This window comes from Gavia stellata, chromosome 15, assembly GCF_030936135.1.
Source record: "Gavia stellata isolate bGavSte3 chromosome 15, bGavSte3.hap2, whole genome shotgun sequence".
Taxonomy (NCBI): domain Eukaryota; kingdom Metazoa; phylum Chordata; class Aves; order Gaviiformes; family Gaviidae; genus Gavia; species Gavia stellata.
The window spans coordinates 9,880,940-9,900,671 of NC_082608.1; the positions used below are offsets into that span (position 1 = coordinate 9,880,940).

The 19,732-nt window shown below is 47.7% G+C and overlaps 1 protein-coding gene across 1 annotated transcript; it reads left to right on the forward strand.

Annotated features, from left to right (window-relative positions):
* Positions 1-10,767: 10,767 nt before the first annotated feature.
* On the forward strand, positions 10,768-19,002 carry PLEKHF1 (pleckstrin homology and FYVE domain containing 1). The gene is made up of 2 exons (XM_059824893.1): positions 10,768-10,794; positions 16,683-19,002. The coding sequence occupies exon 2, from the start codon at positions 16,695-16,697 to the stop codon at positions 17,514-17,516; it is 822 nt and encodes a 273-aa protein (XP_059680876.1). The 5' UTR covers positions 10,768-10,794; positions 16,683-16,694; the 3' UTR covers positions 17,517-19,002.
* The last annotated feature ends 730 nt before the right edge of the window (positions 19,003-19,732 follow it).

Below are 19,732 nucleotides of genomic sequence, written 5' to 3' on the forward strand. Positions count from 1 at the left end.
GTTTCTCATTTGTTGTGTTCTTGGGTTTTTTTAAAAGCAACGAAGTTGGGGCAATTCTTTAGGATTACTTAGAAAACCCAAAGCTTACCCAGAGAATAACAACATCTTCTGGTTCTGAACAATGACTTACTTATGTTTAAAACAAAATTATTTACTAAGGTGAACAGATTGAGTAATCAAGCTCAATTAAGCATGCACAATATGCACTGTAACAACTTTCTCTGTTTGGTGAAGTGATAAAACATCTTTTTTTTCTTTTGACTTCTGGCAGTCTACCTCAAAGAACCGTTCATTCCTACTTCTACCCAGCTAGCGTTTCTGTGAACATGTATCATGAATTTTAGCTACTTAGCCAAAGATATTGTTGGGGAGGGGGAAACAAAGAAAATTAGCACCTACACAGGCATCAAGCTTCGCTGGTACAGTCCACATCTGATCAAACATTGTTTTTGTGTAGGACAGCAGTGCTGTGCTTTGGAAGACAAGCCACTTTTGGGGCTACACACTTAGAAGAATGTTTCAAAAGACAGTTTTCTTCCCATGCAGCAGAATAGTTTGTAGCTTCAGGAAAACTACATTAATAACTTGTGGCTTGGCTCTGAGGCACAGGTATTTTATTTTATTATTATTGTTGCTGTTGGTTTTGTTGTTGCTTTTGTTGCAGCTAACATAAAAAAGCTATAGAAATCTCACCGTCTTCTATGCCCAGAGCAACACATTTTGCTACGGTTCCAGAAGATGGAGCCACAATCTCACAGTTTTAAAGCGATTTTTTTTTTTTCCTGTTCTGACAGAAAAACCACCCATGAAGCAGACAGTGCCTAGAAACTGTTCCCTTACCTTAAATGAACTTGCCTTTTACTGCGTCTGTGTGTACTGCTAATCTGGTGCATGCCTTACCCTATGTCAGCTGCCTTTCTCTGATGTTTCCATAACAACTGAATTTTCCTTACTGCAAATATATTTTCTGAATTGCCTACCGTGTCAAAATGAAATCAGGAAACAGAACCAAACCAAGGCAGGCATTTCCAACTGCTAAAATTTCACACTTTTAATTTCTTTCATGAAAGGATAGACTCTTAAAGGAAGTAATACCTGTCTCAGAACCATCAACTTAAGACTCTTGACTCCTCGTCTTGTTAAAGGCCAAATAAATGTAGATATCATATCGTGTTTATTCTGTGTCCTAAAGCTTGAAAATATGTGCTCAGATGAAAGAATAGGCTAGGTTTGTACTCTGCAAACCCTTGAGCACTGCTGCAGTTACCCAGAGTAAGCCATGCATTTGATGAGAATGAGGCATGCCTTTGCCCACTCCAGCACTATGCCTGCTGCCCATCATGACTGGTTACCACAAGGTAGGGCACGGTTGATTTTTCTCACTCTGTTGAAGGCAAATAAACCCCCTGTTCTGCTTCAAAACCTACTTGCCAAAAAAAAAAAAAAACAAAACAAAACAAACAAACCAGTGGAAGATGCTGTACCATAGCTGCTCCCTCAGGCCCTGCTCTGGGCAGCTCCCATCTACTGCCCTGCAGATGCATCCAGGCTGTAGCAGTGCCAGTGGCACCTGCTCCACAGGCAGGGCAGGCAAGGAGCATTGCTGACCCCCCAGCAGCTCCACGTTGAGCGGTGGGACAGGGCCGGTCAAATCTGACAGCGAGTCTGCTAAACCCTGCCCCTTAACCAACAGTGTCCGCTTTTCCTACTGCATACAGCCATCTCCATGATACATTAAGATGAAAAGAGCCTTTGTAAAATTACATACATCTGAAGGGACGAGAAACTCTTCACTAAAGGTATTAAAGTCTATTAGGGCTTTCCTTTGTTGGCTACTTGCTCAGTGCCAGCTGTATGAGCAGCCAGTCCTACAGAGTCAGATCAAAGCAACATAATGGCATTCCTAATAAAGCCAGCAGAGGTCTTTCAGGTAAAAATGTTTATTGTTCAAGAACACTGTCAGGTCTTTTCATGTCCTTTCCTGACATGGCAATGTCCCAAGTTACTACAGAACTGTCTTAAATACACAGACTTAATTATTCTTTTTGTCACTCTTTCAGACTGATCTCAGGCAGCAGAAGCAGAAAACTAGTTTTACTCTCATTCATTTCCTTAGTACAACGCCACAACCTTTTTATAACAAAACCTCCACTACAACACTTAACATTTCTCTAGTGGGACATTAAAAATGAAGTCAGCAAAACATTCTAGCAAAGTGGTTCACCAAACAAAAAATCATCTATCTTTTACAAAATCTAAATATGGGACAAAACATATTGCCTCTATAACCCTGAATGCTGCAACCTACTATCAGCAGTAGGTAGTCACGTGCAGCTCCAGCTCCCACCAGTCCTTGGGGAACCACCGTTTGATGGGGAAAACCAGAAGGGTGCGTGTAACACTGAGTGGAGCCCACAGCAGGTGAGATTGACACAAGTGTCATCCTCCATCCAGAGCTTGTATATACCACAAGAAGGCTTTGGCACGTGGAACAATTAGAGTAACAGTTACTACTAATTCTCAGCTTTTATTTAAGAAAATTGTACTTGCAAGCTTATCTCCACCAATTAATTAAAGGCACCCTGAGCAACAAATCTGAAGAAAATGCCATATCAACCCTTTTCCCCCCCCATTTACTTCAGTGTTGTGGCCAAAAGCCCAATTACAGCTTTGGTTGCCACGATTTCTGAGCAGTGTCTCTAGCACTCCCTGTATGATTTGTGGGCAATCGCTTAAAAACTTGGATTTGCTTCCTTTGCCTGTAACATACGAACAATACTCAAAATCCTCAGGGAAGCACTGCCTTTGGGAATCACTGTGGGGCTATGAAAGCACTCCATAAAGGTGTAAGAGAGCTGTGGGTTGAGATGCTGAGGCAGAGCAATCCCTCAACATGAACAAAAAGGACTTTCATACTTTTCCCATTTGCAATCTGGGTCCCTTGCAGAGCAGCCACAGCTGTAGCAGTGGCCCCTGTCAAACTGCAGGAGGTGGAGACATCTCAGTCATGCACCTAGTACAGGTGGAGGTCAGCTGTGCAGCAAAACCACCAAAAGTGGCTGTACTGTGCATCTACCAGGCTTAATCCACATTAGACTGCAAAACCCACAAAAGGACACAGGGGCAGCACTTGCATAGTATGCTAGATGTATTCCCAAATACGTCACCTGCACTGTTGACGCTCTTTCTGCTCAGAGAGAAATGGAAATCCCAGACAGAAATACAGGATTCCTATTGAAGATCTGTACTGAAACAACGGCAAACTGAGGAAATCTCCAGGAGGAAGCAGAAAAGGCCACACTGTTGATTGACTATTGTGTCTGCAAGATGGATGAGAATTTGAACTCCTTTGTAAGGAGACCAAACATATCACTTAATAAAAACAAGGCATCCTACAATGAACCTCTCTTTCCCATATTTATTCCTCTCTAAACACAGCAGTGCACAGATTATAGGAAATGGTTTTACATTTAACTTCAACCCCAAGTGGTAAAGAAACGGATTGTATCTCACAATGTAAATTTGCATCTACCATCATTTAATGGATGTTTTATACATGCTATGTACTACTGTGTTTTTATGGAAAGGCAAAAAAATTACTTGGGAATTTGTTTTTAATTAAGCAATAAGGCTCAATGGGGTACTGCTATCACGCAATAAAACCACTCCTGGGGTGTTGTGAGGCATTTGGTCCAGATGAGTGCTTCAAATCACCCCCAGATTGTGATTAGATGATTACTCCCTGGAGTTAATATTAGATGGTTCTCTCTAGAGTTGTCTTATTGCTATTATAAAAAGTCTTCAACATGAGGAAACTAAGTAGCTTTTGTGCTTGAAGAAGATGAAGTTCGCAGTTTCGACTGTTGAGTGGCTGTCTGAGCTGTGTGGGTCCCATAGATCAATTCACCTATTTAGCATGCGTGAAAGATCATCTCAGTGCATTTCTTTGACCCAAACAGTTTTACAAATAAGTGGCTTTCTTTTTTCTAGGAGATGGAAGGATATAAAGAGCAAACAACTCCAATATAAAGCAATCCCAAGACAAGGCGCTGAGGAATTGATTCTGAGATACGTATTACTGGCTTTATCTTTTTGTAGGGAATAATGAATCCTAATCACTATTATGCTAATTGTATTAATGAAGGCTAATGCATGCAGTAGCAGTAACAGATCCTCCCAAGTTGGGTGCATGAGGAGGTACACGGCCTGAGGCATTTGTGGGGCCTCCCAAGCTAATGAATTCAAACAGCTCAAATGGTACAGAGACAAACTGCGGTGCTCTCCCCTGCCTCCCCCCAACTGCTGTTCAGGGTTGAGGTTAGAGAAGAAATATTTCATTCTCAGAAAAGACAAAATAAGAAAAAAAAAAACCAACCCAGAAAACAAAAACCAAAGCTTCCTGCATATTTTAGTATACCAGTAAGAGAGAAATCTCAGAAAAACATTAACTCTTGCAGGTTCCTTCCACTCCCAAAAAGGCAGGACGGTACCATGTGCACGTGGACAATTTTTGCACAGCTTGAGCTGAGGTACAGAGCAGAATCCTCCACTCCTCCTTCAGATGTCCCTCAACAGCCTACCACATGCCTCCTATTACACAAACCCCCTCTGGTTTCTCAAGCAGACAACAATTTTTACACTTCACAAATTGAGGTGTGATCCTTCATACATCCTCTGCGCGCTAGCCTATGTCACATCTCATACCCTGCATAGCCCAGGCAGCAAAACACTCTTTAAAAGCCAATAAACCTCTTCCACCTGGTAAGAAACCCCCATGGTTCCTCCTTCAGCTCAGCACCTCTCCATTTAAAGATCCAGCATACCAATGGATGGGGATCCCAGCCAAGCTGAGGTTTGCTCTCTTGGTTTCCAGCATGTCAGCAGAACACCTTGAAAAAAACCACATTGCCTTTCTGTTCTCCCTTATATTTGAAAAACACAAAAGGAAACAAGGATTTCCTTTTTTTTTTCCTTCCTCTTTCACAGAACTCTCTGCAATATGCACTCGACGCATAGAACTTCCCCAGGCAATCGCAGCAGATGCCTTCCTGCACAGAAGGCATTGATGTGGGGCAAGGCATGGGTCCCTTACAAAGAGATGATTTTTCCTTTCTGAGCAACACACACACTCAGCCTGGGCAGCAATTCCAAAGGAAAGAGACCAAAGCATGTTCTTCACATAAATAGAAGCTATATCCATGGGCAAAGTAAGGTTTATGAATGAAACTCTTTTATGTGTCTTCGACTAATCAGTCAATCATAGGTGAACCCATTTACATCTTTTTAAATTAACTGATGATTATCACACTCTTGTTCCCTGTGCTTTTTCCCCACTTTAATATTTGAAATGCCTAATCTACCCAAGTTTAGTGTTTGAAATACCTAATTGTTCACCATGATTTATCTTGCGCAATAAAAGTACACTCTGAATATGAGATCACTGTTTAAACAGACTAGCAATAGTAGGAAAAGAGTTCATCTGAAGAACATGCACAGAATGATGTTACTCTGGAAGGAAGACTGAGCCTAAAAGATGCAGTACTCTCTCACAGCATGCTGCAAAATGCTTTCAGCAGCTTTTTTAAACATATCTCCTTTTTCCACATTAATTTCACGTGTTTTTCCTCTAATATTACACCCCTCTCTGCACTGAATACCTGCACCTTCTCACAGTTCTGGCATTTCACACTCTCTTACCCCACCTTCCCCTTTCATATTTCAATTAGAACTGCTCCCATTACTGGGGAACACTACTCAGAAGTAGTGGTCTGGCAGCAGGCCAAACCTAGTGCTTGTTTGTCAGTGCATACTCACCCATCTTGCTCCTCTGAAGAGAACAAACTACTTCTGAGCTTTCCCTGTTGTATGTCCCCGTACTGGGCAGCTCTTGGGTGCAACATGGAGACTCACGGTGACCAACTCACTTGATGAATCCACTCAGAAAACGAACACGAAGCTCATGCTGTTAAGGATGAAAGAAAGCATGGGGTAGTGACACAACTTGAAAAAACTGAGACAAGGTAACCTGGATAAAAAAATCCTTTTCCACTGAAACAATGCAAGTCCTTCCTTGCTTGGACCTGCTCACTTTTCAGCTAGGGAGGCAGGGAAAGGGCTGCCTTTGGGGGCGTTTCTGCACCGCAAGGCGAGGCGCATCCACAGTACTGGTGGCAGCAGCTTTCCACTCACCACACGCCCAGCGCCAGAGGTCCAGCATGCCCTCCTGACATCCACCACACTCCTGCACACTCTCTGCTTGACCCCACGAGCGTAAATCAGTGTATTTGGTTTGCTCATGGTTTTAAGTTTCAAGTTTTATCATGTCTTCTGCTCACAGTATACTCTACATGCAGAATGGTACACACTGATGACATCATATAAAGAACATTTCAGTGACAAAATACCCTGAGTATTTTATAGTTAAGAAGGGGAATATAAATGGAACTACATATTACATGCTGATCCAAACCAGAAAATAAAACTCTTACCAAGCTTTGGATCAGATCTTCTAACCACTTCTGTGATTACAGCCACAGCGCACTGTGAAGACAACAAGCTATTAAAACCCAAATTGACTTAGCAGGGAAACCCCTAGCATCCCTCTCTCCCACTGTATGTTTCACCCCTGCTATTTATCACTGAAAATTAAGAAGGAACAAGCAAAATACCTTATGCCTTCACAGCACTGAGATGCACAGACCACGGCCACAGCTTAACACAAACACCAGCATACAGCCTAAAGATAACATGGGTTTGAAACCCTTCTCATAGCGCTGATGACCACACGTGCCTTTTTTACTGAGGAGACCACACCCCTTCTTTCTTTTTCCTAGAACCCAACCAAGAGGAAATAATTATTATGTATTTATACACAGTATTTAAATTTAGTCTCTGCTGTTTACCTGCTTGGTCATTATTGGTTGTTCAAGACTTCAGTTCCACCTCTACCTAAAGGCCATGCACAGCACTGCACACACGTGAGCAGGAGAACAGGGCTGAAGGTCTGAGCAGGGAAGGGCAATGCACAGCAAACATGAAGGCTCTTACGATGCAAACTTGCAACTTTAGAATCTGCAAGCATGAGTGGTTTCGTGCTCCTTGCACACAACAGCTTTTGCAATGATCACCAAGATATCTGAGCTGGGACATGATCCCGCAGAGAGGCTCATGGAGCTATGAGTCAAGAGCTCCGGGGGCTGTTCCTCAGCCTGCCAAGTGATTCACTCTGAGCCAGAGGCTGTTGCTGCTGAAAAAAGTAGCAAGTAACCCACTATTCCTATTTCAGTGATCAAGCTGTGTATGACCAAACGTAACTCTCCGGGTTTCAGTTTTACTTTCTGTGAGGAGGGTTCAAACCCTCACACGGTTATTAGAAATTACGCTGCACTTAAAGGTCCTTAGAATAAAGTGCTGCACACATGCAAAGCACAGCAATGCCGTTGTAAAAACAAAGCACACTGATTGTGTATGGCTTCCTTACAGAATCACAGCATCACTAAGGTTGGAAAAGACCTGTAAGATCATCAAGTCCAACCATCAACCCAACCCCACCATGCCCATGAAACCATGTCCCACAATGCCTCGTCCACATGTTCCTCGAACACCTCCAGGGATGGTGACTCCACCACTTCCCTGGGCAGCTTATTCCAGTGTTTCACCACTCTCTCAGTAAAGAAATTTTTCCTAATATCCAGCCTGAACCTCCCCTGGCGCAACTTGAGGCCATTTCCTCTTGTCCTGTCGCTAGTCACTTGGGAGAAGAGACCAACACCTACCTCTCTGCAACCTCCTTTCAGGTAATTGTAGAGAGCGAAAGGCAGAGGAGCAAGCAGGTCTCAAAGTTGCTTTCAGGAATACTTTCATCACTGACAATCATTTTGTGGCCAGGCTCCTAGCAACAACTCAAGAAGTGGGTAACTTCCTGCATGCGGGCTGAGAAAAGCCCCGAGGACACAACGACCCTCTGAAACGGGTTTGTCTGGCAGCGTTTTCAACATATGTGGAGTAGTGATATTTTGGAAACTGATGTTCTGAAGTTTCAGTCTGTACTGACAGAGCCAAGCAGGGCTCTGCTTTCTGCACCATCAGATTTGGAAGCACCTCATTTCTAAAGCACACAGATGATGCTGGTAGGTCTTCAGAGAAACAAATCAATCATGGCAATTCCTACACTTCTAAAATAGGCTGATCAGCTGAATCCACCGCGAGCCAGATCAGACAAACATTCATTCCTACATGCACACCACACTCACAGAGCATAGGACAGAGGTTATTCATGCTTAGAAGTAACCCATATAATGAACACATGCCGACTTACTCACTCATTAAGTAACAGAAGTATTCTAAGCTCAAGTCAATAAAATCTCCATAGTTAAAAGCTGTCTTGTCCACTGATGAAATAGCCCATGTAGTCGGCTAGTTAAAACCGCTGTCTATCTATGATCGCAGTGGGTTCCTAACATCCCAAACTGAATCTCGGTATTGAGTTTTATTCAAAATAATTTTATCAAATGCCTGGGTTTTTTTAAACATGCACTAAACATACACTAAGCTCAGAATTTAACAGATGCTTTTGTTACTATTATAATCTAATCTTTTCCTGCAGGCTGTTGTAGTAATTTTGCCACTAGAAGATAATAAAAAGCCATTTTCTCCCCTGCAGAGCTTACCTTTGGCTGACTCAGCTGAGCAGCTGCAGTTTCCTTTACTTGCTTTGAAATTATTGCATCCCAGTTGGGTAAGATATTTCTGCTACTGAGAAACAAGTGGTTTTGGAGAAAACGCCAGAGGCAATAGATCAGATAATGCAACTGGAGCAAGGTAAAGAGACTTTAAAAGCCAGTAATTTGGGCTGGAGCTTTTTCAAGTGGTCCCACAAATGTTTCACTTTTACAGCCAGGAAAAAAGAGCTCCTCAGCCTGCCTATCAAATAGCTCTTAAGATGACTAGTTAAACTCTAAGTTTGTATCTCAATAAAGCATTCAAACAAGGATGTAATAGATTCCAAAACAGCCAACCAACCAACAGAAAGTCAGCTCTCAAGTGCAACTGGTTAACACTGCCTGCATGGCCCAGGGTGTACCTTGAGGCTTCCCTCTCCTCGCACAGCAGTTGCCTGAACACACCTCTACTTTGGACTGAAGCGAGAGAAAGTAGAAACAACCTTCAAATCCCAGGCTGTATGGCTAACCCAATGCTACATATAGCTGACACGTAATGATTACCGCCCAGGTGAGCGTATTAGAAACAATAAGAAAAATAAATCAAAGTACTACATCTCAGTGATAAAGACTACAATTAGGATAACACGAGAGCAAATTCAGAATAATTTTAGCACAGAGGGGAAAAAAAACAGTTTAAGAGTAATAATCTATGGCTGGTTGGATCTGAATTATTCTGGCAGCTAAGACAAACTCTGACATATTTAGTTCAGCGCTTTGAATATTTACAGTTAGTTTTATGTAAAAAAGCATTTTGTCGAGGATGAATGTCTAAGGTGGGCAGATCTCCCCAGACCTAGAAGACCGCTTGCCAGACAGCCAGGACAAAGACAGCTGGTGCCTGGGCTCAACACAAAACAGCTCCCAGTTGCAGGAACTGGTGTGCAAAGGCTCTGCCCCTCCTTCCGCTGACAGACCACTCAGCCCTGCCCTCCCACAGGGACAGAAAAGAGCCCACGCTAAAGCCCTAGCAATAACCTGAAATCAGGGCTCAGTCCAGCAGCCTGGCCTCTGTGGTGAGCTCTCTTCTCCTAGGTTTTCACAACTCTGTTGACGACCCAACGGCCCTCTCCATAACCCTCCCTCATCCACTGCCAGGGAGCCATGTACTGCAATTAACTTGGTCCATGTCCTTGTTCATCTGCTCATCTGACGGGAAGCATGAAGAAATAAGGTCTTGTGGAAACTCTTGTGGCTGGCCAAGCACGGCAGCATGAAAGAGCACTACGAGCTTCCCAGCCCACATTATTACCAAAGAAAACGAAAACCTGGAGAAAAAAAACATTTCCAATACCTTGACAGGCCCATCAGTTCCCATTAAAAATAGAAAAGCTATTACAGAAAGTGAGCAAGCACCTGAATTATAGATCAGCGCAGGGCTGGGCAGCTCAGGGCTGCTTCACAGTCCCAGGCAAGGACCAAAGCTCAGCTCGCCCGCGGCTCCGGCCTGGGGCGCCCGCAGTGGGTGCTGAGGGACACCCACGGCCTGGGCTCACCCGCGGTGGGGGTGAGCCTCGGCAGTGGCACAGGCGAGGGGTGCTCAGTGGCACACGCAGCCGCCGAGGAGGCACAGCCACGGCCGAAGACGCCCCTGGAGCATCCCCGGGGGGCTCCAGCCCCTGCGCTGGCAGGGTATCGGCTGAGCAGCGGCAGCAGGAGAGGCCCAAAGGCGCCTGAAGGGCCGCACGGCCCGGGCCAGCCCGCTCACAAGCGCTGAAGGCCGCCAGGCAGCCGCGAGGCGGCCGCGGGGAACGGCGCGAGAAGCAGCGGTAGCTCGCGCCCGCTCCTGTCCTTCCGCCCGCCCCGCCCCGCAGCGGGGAGGCTGTGCTCGGGCGCCCCCTGGCGGCGCCCCGCCCCGCCCCTCGCCGCCTGCTCCGCTCCGGCATTGGCCGCCGCCCAGCGAGGGGGCGCGGCCCCCCGCGGCGCGCTGAGCCCGAGCGGCGCCCATTGGCCGGCGGGCGCGTGGGCGGGCGGGGCCGCGGGAGCGCAGCCCGGCCCGGCGGCGGAGCGGAGCCGCCTGGCGCGGGGCGGCCGGGGAGCGCTCGCTGGAGGCGGCCGAGGCCCTTCCGCGGAGGTACGGGGCCGAGCGGGGTTGCGGGGGGGACTGGGCGCGGCGGCCGGGCGGGCAGCTTGTGCGGCGGGGGAGACTTCTGGAAGAGTCGAGGGTCTCCGCCGCCGGGCCGGTGCGGCGGGAGGTGCCGGCGGGAGGGGAGATGTCCGGCGGCTGCGCCCCGTCCGCTGCTCCGCCCGCTGTGGGAGAGAGGGGTGGGGGCGGCCGTGCTCGCCGCCGGGAGGGCTCGGCCCTGCGGGGTGCCCTGCCCGCCTGGACCTGCGCCCGCCCGCGGGCCTCCCGTCACGCGTGTGCGGTGCCCCGCTCACGGGGGAGCCGGTCTGGGCCGCATCACGGCCTGCCGCTCTGCGTCCCCTGCGGCCTGAGCGCGGCCTGAGCGCCGGTTAGAGCGACGATTTACTTCTTCCTTTTAGAACGGGCTCTTGAGTTACCAAGTTTGACCGTGTACCAAAACCACAGAAATCGATCCCGTTGCGGAGTTGAAGGGGAATCCCCCGCCTTTGGCCATCCACCTCTTCTAAAAGGCACGTGGGCTTTCAGGCATGGGGAGAGATGGGGAATTCATCTCTTCCCTTGGCGATTACCCACCCTCGCCGGCAAGCCTGCGCACGTAGTTTGTCATGAGCGCTTGTCCAGCCTGAGCCTGTAACGGGCGGCCTGACCAAAGGGTGTTAGGTCAGTCCTGGCGCCTCCAGCTCCAGCACCTGAGAGTTCCTTACGGAGGTCTCTTCCTTACGGCCGCTCCCCAGGTGATGAGCGGCAGAGCGGGGAGCAGGAGCTGCACGGGGGGTACCGCCTTGCTGCGCTGCCTGAGGATGCGTGCATGGAGGGAGAGCAGGGGAGAGGGAGGGGGTGAGGCTCTCCCCCGAGTTCCAGGTTTTCCTCGCTCCCTTACAAAGCTGCTTGGACGCCTCTGAGCCTGGGTGGCACATGCGAGAGCCACAGCTGAGCCCGGGCTACCAGGTGATGATTTTGGTAGCATCAGTCTGAGCTCCTCAAAAGCCACCTGCTCAGCTGTCCCCTCGCTCTGGCCCTACGTGCCAACATGGTGGTGTTAGTTGATGGTTGGACTTGATGATCTTACAGGTCTTTTCCAACCTTAGTGATTCTGTAACAGTCCTGGGCGTGCCAAGCAACAGCAGCAAGCAGCTCAGTAACTCAGCTAGTCCATATCCCACAGGGACTGGTGGCATTTCTCAATCAAAGGCCTAATGTGATAGTCATTCCCAAAACATACACGTACTGAATCAGGTTGCTCATGAGCAGAGCTGGAGGGGGGTTGCCAGAGCCTGCCCCCCTTGCCCCGTAGTTACAGCATGCTGGGAAGGAGGGAGAGGCAAGCTGAAATCCCCTTGGGCAGGAAAAGGAGAGGAACTATGTTTTTCTTGCTCCAGTTGCCTGCTCTGGATAAAAGGTGGCTGCATCCTGCTTACTGAGCTCGTTGAGGAAGAGCTAGCCCTAACTCCGGGAGAGACTTCTCAGCAGAGCAAAGCAGAAAGAGGGAGTAAAAGAGCGCTGCAGAGAGTTGAGGCTCAGGGCATTTTCTGCAAGCAGATCCCAGCAGCCATATCTGCTCTCAGCATGCCGATACTCGTGGACTGTCCCACTCGTGGGTATGCCCCCCACTTGTGGCGTATCCATGGACCGTGTATGTGGTATGCATGAGGTATGCAATGGATACTAAGACCGTCAGTTCCATTTGACAGCAAGAAGATTCAGGTAGAACAGCTCACTATATTGCTACGCCTAAGGCATAGATACATACAGACTTGAATAACATACCCCAGACTCACTGACCCAGGAGCTTTAGTTGAAATGCTCTGCCTGGCATGCGTCAACATGGCTGTTTATAATCACAAGTGAACAAGCTCTCATTGTTAAAAGATGTGGCTCGCATACTTCTGGAGCTGAGTGCAGAAAAAAATAGGTTTATTTTTCTTTTGAATATCAGTTGTATTCACTGAGTTATATATTCACTGCATAATATTTGATCACATGCAGAACAAACAGATCTTGACCAGAACAATCCCAAACTTCGCCATGCCAAAAACTCCTGTGAAAAGTATCACACCAGTAAAGTGCATCTTCCCCCTTCATTTCAACTCTGTAAGCTTGTGGTGCACATGCATACATATCACTTGATAATAAGCACCGTGACCCTGCTGACCTGACAGAGCAAATTTGAACAAACAGGAAAAAAAATACTTGCCAAAATTAATCAAATATAAAAATGAGGATATAAATTCTATTCTATCTCATCGCTGCTGTTCCAAAGGGAGAGGCTCCCACTAAAAGAGACCATAATAACACTCAGCAGCTCTCTTTATTTACCCAATTCATATAGTACTTCCATTCCAAAGCCAAACTGAGTATTATTTGCAATGAGTCACAATATTAACATGAAGTCGGTTTGCATGCGGTTACTCAAGCTGAGCGCTATCTAGAGCTCAGGGCAGGATTGATTTCGCATGTGGTGGGATGAGACGAGTCACCCTCTGCAGATGGCTGTTTCTCCCCCTTAATTGAAAAGGGAGTGAACAGAGGGATAGAGTTAGTTGTCCAAGTCTAAAGGTAGGCGATGTGAATCCCGCCCCTCCTATTTTTTTACTGCTTAGTATGTGTATGTGCTGTTCTCCAGTCATTCATGCCTGAGGGGAGAGAGATGGAAGAAAAACACTGCTTTTGCTTCCCCAGGAAAACTCCTTTGGGAAATACCCTGGGCTACAGCAGCAGCTGACACTTTTAGTCTTAGCAAGGAAGATTTTTCCAGAACAGAGTTAGCTTTTCCTTGGTTAACTCATGGCATTTTAACTAGGTAACAAACCAGAGGGTGGAGGAATAAGGACATACCCTGCAGGTGGATGTGTGATGTGTAATGAGAGCTCACTTTCATTTCTTTCACGTTGCAGGATTGTGTCCATCCCCTGTCCAGCCCCTTCTCCCTTTGCTCCATGCAGCAAGTCCAAGAGCTTTCTGGCCTATGCAGGGACCTAAATCAATACAACAGCTAAAGCTTTCGTGGCAGTAGGGCTTGCATTCCTCTTTGAAAATGAACTTATGCTTCCTGGCTCTTTGCAGGCACGGTCTTTATATCTGACAAAATACTCGTTTCCACTGGGATCCGGTACACGGAGATCCCTAGAAATAGACTCACGTCAAGTACCATACTTGCTTGAGAGGTTGGACCATGCTTCTAAAATACTTAAAATAAAAGAAGCAGGCTAAGAGCTGGGGCTCCATAACCCAGAAACATGAGGAAGCGACACTGGTGGGAGCAGGATTAACTGCTTTGGTTTATCCCATTTGGTGGTGCTGGTGCCAAAAATTCTTGACAGTATTTTGTTGCATTCACAGCCTTTTCACACCAAACTTCCCAAACTGTAGTTTCAGTTTTTCTTTTTCCTTTATTATTTTGTGTGCTTATCCTGCTTGCTCACTCAAAAGCTCCTCATCCAAAGATTTGTTTGTAGGAAACCCTGAGAGATCACATTCCAGGATAGGTGAGATGGCGGGTATCCACAGTCAGGGAGTTTGGTGTTCAGTTGTGGACCATAGTTTGCCCTGACTGTTTGTTCTTCTGCCTAATTTGTGTATTTAAGAGGGAGAGAAAAAAAACACATGCTGCGTTGTTGTAATTCAGAATAGATTTGAATGTGTGTCCTGCAGCAGCGCAGCTCCCTCCCATGCACAGGTCCACTCGGGCTGACAGATCAAGGAGGGGACTCAAGCCTTTCTCCTCTCCTGACGGCAAGTAATAAATCCCTTTGCACAACTTCTGCATGTCCGTACTAAAACGGCAGGTTGGTTGGGGCATTACTTCAGACGCTGCTGGTGGCGACCGGTCCCTGATTCCCCCCGTCTGACTGCAGCACGGCCCCCGGTCGGAGCATTGCAGTTAATTGTAAATTGCCCTCCGTGCTGGAGAACACACACATGAGTGGTTATGCTTAACACTGTCCGACTCCATCAAATCCATTCTGGTGCTTCAAGGCCCTCAAGATGCACATTCTTCCAGAAGGAAGCTGGAGGTCTTGGGATCCTCCCTCTAATTTGAGAGAGACCCTGGGTTTGTCCTCTTGTGGTACCTTGTCAGCTTGTGTTCACCCTACCACCTTGGTATTGAGATGATGCCAACAACTCTTGGGAGGTGACTCTTGCCGTGGAGCAGACAGGGCTGGTGGATGCCATGCTGGCTTTCTCGCAGGCTCAGGCAAGGCCCTAGCTGCTGAAGGCACTGTCTTCGTGGCGAGCAAGAAATCCCCATAGTTACCGTCACAGAAGCCAGCTCTTCAGGAGCGCTGGCCACACGACACTTCTTGGTGAAAGCTATTTCTGCAGGGTAGGTCGCTTCACTCAGATCTCCTGGGGCTAAACCAGCATCTTAGCTTTGCGCAGGACACCCCAGCCTGCTCTAGAGTAGAAAATTCTGGGGGCTCAGAGGAATTGCCCAGTTTTTGTCAAATGGCTCAGGCGAGACATAAACAGCATGCAGCAGCCTTGAGCAGCGGCTCTGTGGTTTCCCTTCTAGCGTACCGATGGGGTGATTTGGGGTGAAAGGCAAGGGAGGAATATAAATTATCATTGTTCCAAACACAGAGGACCAGGCACGTTGTCCTCCTCCTCTTCCCTTTCCCCTCCAGCCTGTGTGGCTACAGGGACTCTGGACGAGGAGGACAGGGAATATGGTGGAGAGCGGTTCTGCATTAGTGATTTGATGAACTGTTAGCAGCAACCCTGGCGACACACATCCCTGTGATCTTGGAGTGGCCTCGTGATGGCTGAGCTACCTCGCTGGAGGAGGAAATGACTCACGTTCCCGTGGCCAGCCGGCCTCAGGCAGCACCCTTCAGTGCAGGAGGGGCTAGGTGCAACGAAAAATTGAACGTGCAGCACGGAGCGCTTTCCTTACTGCAAACTACCAATAGCAAAACACTTGCTTTCGCTTCAGAGTTATCCTTATCTAGGTTTTTCTATTAGAAAAAACCCCAACAGACTATTGAAACCCCAGCTTGTGTGAGAAGGAGGGTACGGAGGTGTGGGGAGGGATGAGCGTGCTGCCTTCCACTTCCCCTTCAAAAGAGATCAGAGTATTTTCAGAATGATGTGTCTTGTAACTGGAAGCACCTGCAGCCCCGGTGTAGCTGGGGTAATGGAGGAAGGGCTTGGCTTGTGTGGGTTTATTCACAGAGTGGGTGCTTTTTTCTTTTACTCCCCCCCCCCCCCCCCATTTTTGTCACGCAGGGAGGACCAGCGGGAACAGGCAATACCACACTCTGTTTTGTTCCTGCCTCAGCTCTGGCCCAAAATGGCATTGTGGGGTGCGTGTGTCTGTAACTAATTCTCAAAAAAGCAGGTGTGCAGTCAGAAACGGGAGGGTTGCTTCCAGGACCATGGATCTCCTCCCTGAGCCAGCATCCAGCCCAGCATTAGTTAGCTCCCTGCTGCAGCTGCACACCCTGCTGCCAGCACTGAGAGGGACAGAAAGAGGGGGTCCTGGTACCCTTCAGCTGTCACAGTATGGTAACTCCTCAGCAACTACTTATACCCACATAAGAGCAGGTTCAGACCAACCGGCTTCCTTTACTATGAGCTCGCAGTTATACAGGTAAAAAGCATAGCTGTAATGGAAGAGCTGGCTCTGCCTTCAGGGGCTTCCATTGCTGCAAACTGAACTATCCCAGTACAGACCGGGCTGTTGCAAAGTGAGGTCAGAAAGTTTGAAAATTTAATTTAAAACGGTAACAAACTAAAGTGAGGAGTGGTAAGGAGATTAGTCATAACCTCAGGTTGCATTAGGAGCATCTCACCTGTGCATACATTCACTACTCAGCCTTATCCCGGTGCAGATGTTTGCAGCTTCACCGTTTCCCTTTTTATTTTCCTCTCTTCAGAGCCAGCTGGAGATGGTGGACCATCTTGCAAACACTGAGATCAACAGCCAGCGCATTGCTGCTGTGGAAAACTGCTTTGGGGCTTCCGGACAGCCCTTGGCTGTGCCGGGAAGGGTCCTTCTGGGAGAAGGGATTTTAACCAAAGAATGCCGCAAGAAACCAAAGCCTCGCATATTCTTCCTTTTCAACGACATCCTCGTCTACGGCAGCATAGTCATCAACAAAAGGAAGTACAATTCCCAGCACATCATTCCCCTTGAAGATGTCACTTTGGAGACGCTGCCAGACACCTTGCAGATGAAGAACCGCTGGATGATTAAAACCTCCAAGAAGTCCTTTGTGGTTTCCGCAGCCTCCCTCACGGAGAGGAAGGAGTGGATCAGCCATCTGGAAGAGTGCATCAGGCACCTGCTGACGAAGACGGGCCGGCAGCCCTCCACGGAGCACGCGGCACCCTGGATCCCAGACAAGGCGACAGACATCTGCATGCGCTGCACACAGACCAAGTTCTCCACGCTCACCCGAAGGCACCACTGCCGCAAGTGCGGCTTTGTCGTCTGCGCAGACTGCTCCAGGCAGAGGTTCCTGATGCCCCGGCTGTCCCCCAAGCCCCTGAGGGTCTGCAACCTGTGCTACAGGCAGCTGCTGGCAGAAAAGAAGAAGGAGGCGGAGGCAGATTGTGGGCAGCCAGAGCCCATCCGCTCTGCCATCCCGGGCTACGAACCCTCCAGCGGCGATGACAGTGACAAGTCTGACGACGACAAAGCTGACCAGTGGCCAGCAGACACAGAGTTTTATACCTCAGAAGTATCCTGGTCATCTTTCCATAGCTGACCTCCTTGGGAGTCAGCGGCATTTAGACATTGGGAAGCCAACATCTGGCCTCCAATGCATGTCCTTCTTGATGTTTTCTCTGGAGGCCGTGCCTAGGAAGGTGGATCTTGGCCCCTGTGTGTGGTTTCTGCCTGGGGAGCAGAGAAGGGGTTACCTCCCTGAGGACGTGTCTCACACAACACGAGCACAGAGAGCAACAGCTCAGTGAGGAGCACGGACTGGGCAGGGACCTGCGGGTCAGCCTTGGCCAAACAAGCTCACCCTTTGGTGCCTTAGTCTTCCCGTCTGCAAAAACACAGCGATACTGACTTCTTTTCTTAAATGCTTTGAGATCGGCTCTTGGGAGAAAAAGGAGCAAGAAATCCTGGAGGTAAACACGCTTGCCTGCTAGCGGTGTGTTCCTCTGTCATGGCGAGGGGCACTCGGATGCTGTTTTCCATGAGCATTGCACCTACATCACAGATTCTCATTGCAAGCGTGCCAGCCTGAGGGGATAGCCGCGCATCCCTGCATGGTAAGGTCGGCACAGGCTTCCATTTCTACACCTGGGTCTCTCAACTTTGGAAACACTAAGGAAACGGTGCTCCGATTGCAGGGAGCTCGTACGAGGCTCGGTGTGAGCAGCCTTAGCAAAGCGCTGGAGCATCCAGCTGTCTCAGGTGGAAGGAGGCCATTTTGGCGGTATCGGGCCAGGAGGGAGGAAGGGGAGGGGAAAGGGACAGGTAAAATTACACAGTGAGATAGGGAGGGAGGGACTTACCACAGTTGACTCAACTAGCTGCAGAGCCCCAGGTCTCAAAAACAGGTAGTTCCACTAGATTACCAGCAACTTGATGAATTCAAGCCTATCAGGTAAAAGGATAGCCCAGGGAAGACTTGTTAAAAGTCTTGAAAAATCCAGGAAAATGCCCCAAATTAAGACGCTATGAAGTACAGCACTTCAGCTTCCACCTCCCTCCCGAGCAGGAGCCCAAGGTGTTGAATGCTCACATGTGGGCTCACCTCATGTCTATCAGTCTCACGAGTCCAAAGTTAAGGTCCGTTATATACTTCCAGGATTGGAGCCCAAGACTTTACAGTTAACTTGAGATCAACTTTAAAGTTCAAATTAAATTAGAAATAAACCATGTTTATTCAAGTATTCTATCATAATATAGCGTGGGAGTAAATATATTGAAAATCAGACAACAGCAGTTGTTTTGCAGCAGACATTTCTACAAACTCCGTTATTACTTTTAGTATATTTTTATATTGTGTATTTTATGCTCTGGAAAAGGAACATGTCTGGGAGTACACTGCCAATGTTATAAACCATTTCCTTACCACGACCAGTTCCTAACAGTGCATTGCCTGCCAGATGGCCAGACTTAGGGGTTTTTTTAAATTTCGGTTCAAAATAACCATTCTTACTGTCTTTTGTAAACTGCCACTGCTACAATGAATTTGTATCACTTGACTGTGTGTGAATAAAGATATGGCCAACAGGAAGAAGCCAGGAAAATACGACAATAAAGCATGTTGTTATTTAACAGGAGTCTTAAACAAGAGCTGGGATTCAGGCCTGGCCGGCCAGCATGAGTTCTCGCTCCTCAGCTGTGGGGTGAAAGCTCTGGGTTTCTATTTGCTGCTTGAAGGTAAGTGCGAGTGAAAAAAAATTGCCAAATCTGATGCTTCCTTTCTATTTATACCATGTTATCATCTAATGGAGTTTTCCCAAGCCTTTTGCAATCCCCTGCAGCAGTTCGTATTCGTTGAAACTGTATTTTTCCGGTGGGGGCACAGCTTGGAGTGGGTCAACAAACCTTATGACCTAAGCAGATGTTCTTGGGTTTTAAAGCAGTAAGTACACAGAGTTCTGTTTTTCCCATCCCTCTCCAAGCTTAGTTCATAATTCTGCGCAGCAGTGACTGTTTTTATAACGCCTCCCACCCACCAGAAGGGTGTACATGCTATGCAAACAGAGAATGACCTTAAAAATAAACAGCCATTAGAATGTTCACAAGCCAAAAATAGCCCAGCCACTGAATCCCTGTCCATAGCTAGCGTTCCAGTTCCCTGCTCCTGAGGTGAAACTCCTGGTTTCTTCCTAGTAACTGGCTCCAGAAATGTATTCCAGTTTTCAACCTACTTCTTAGTTTTCTCAGAGGTCAGCTTTTCTTTATCTTATGTGTCCAAAAGTCTTATTATTATCAGCCCTGAAGGAGCTATGAACTGTT

What these genes read in the sequence shown, in the direction of transcription:
- PLEKHF1 (XM_059824893.1), top strand. Translation starts at nt 16,695, where the DNA reads ATGGTGGACCATCTTGCAAACACTGAGATCAACAGCCAGCGCATTGCT.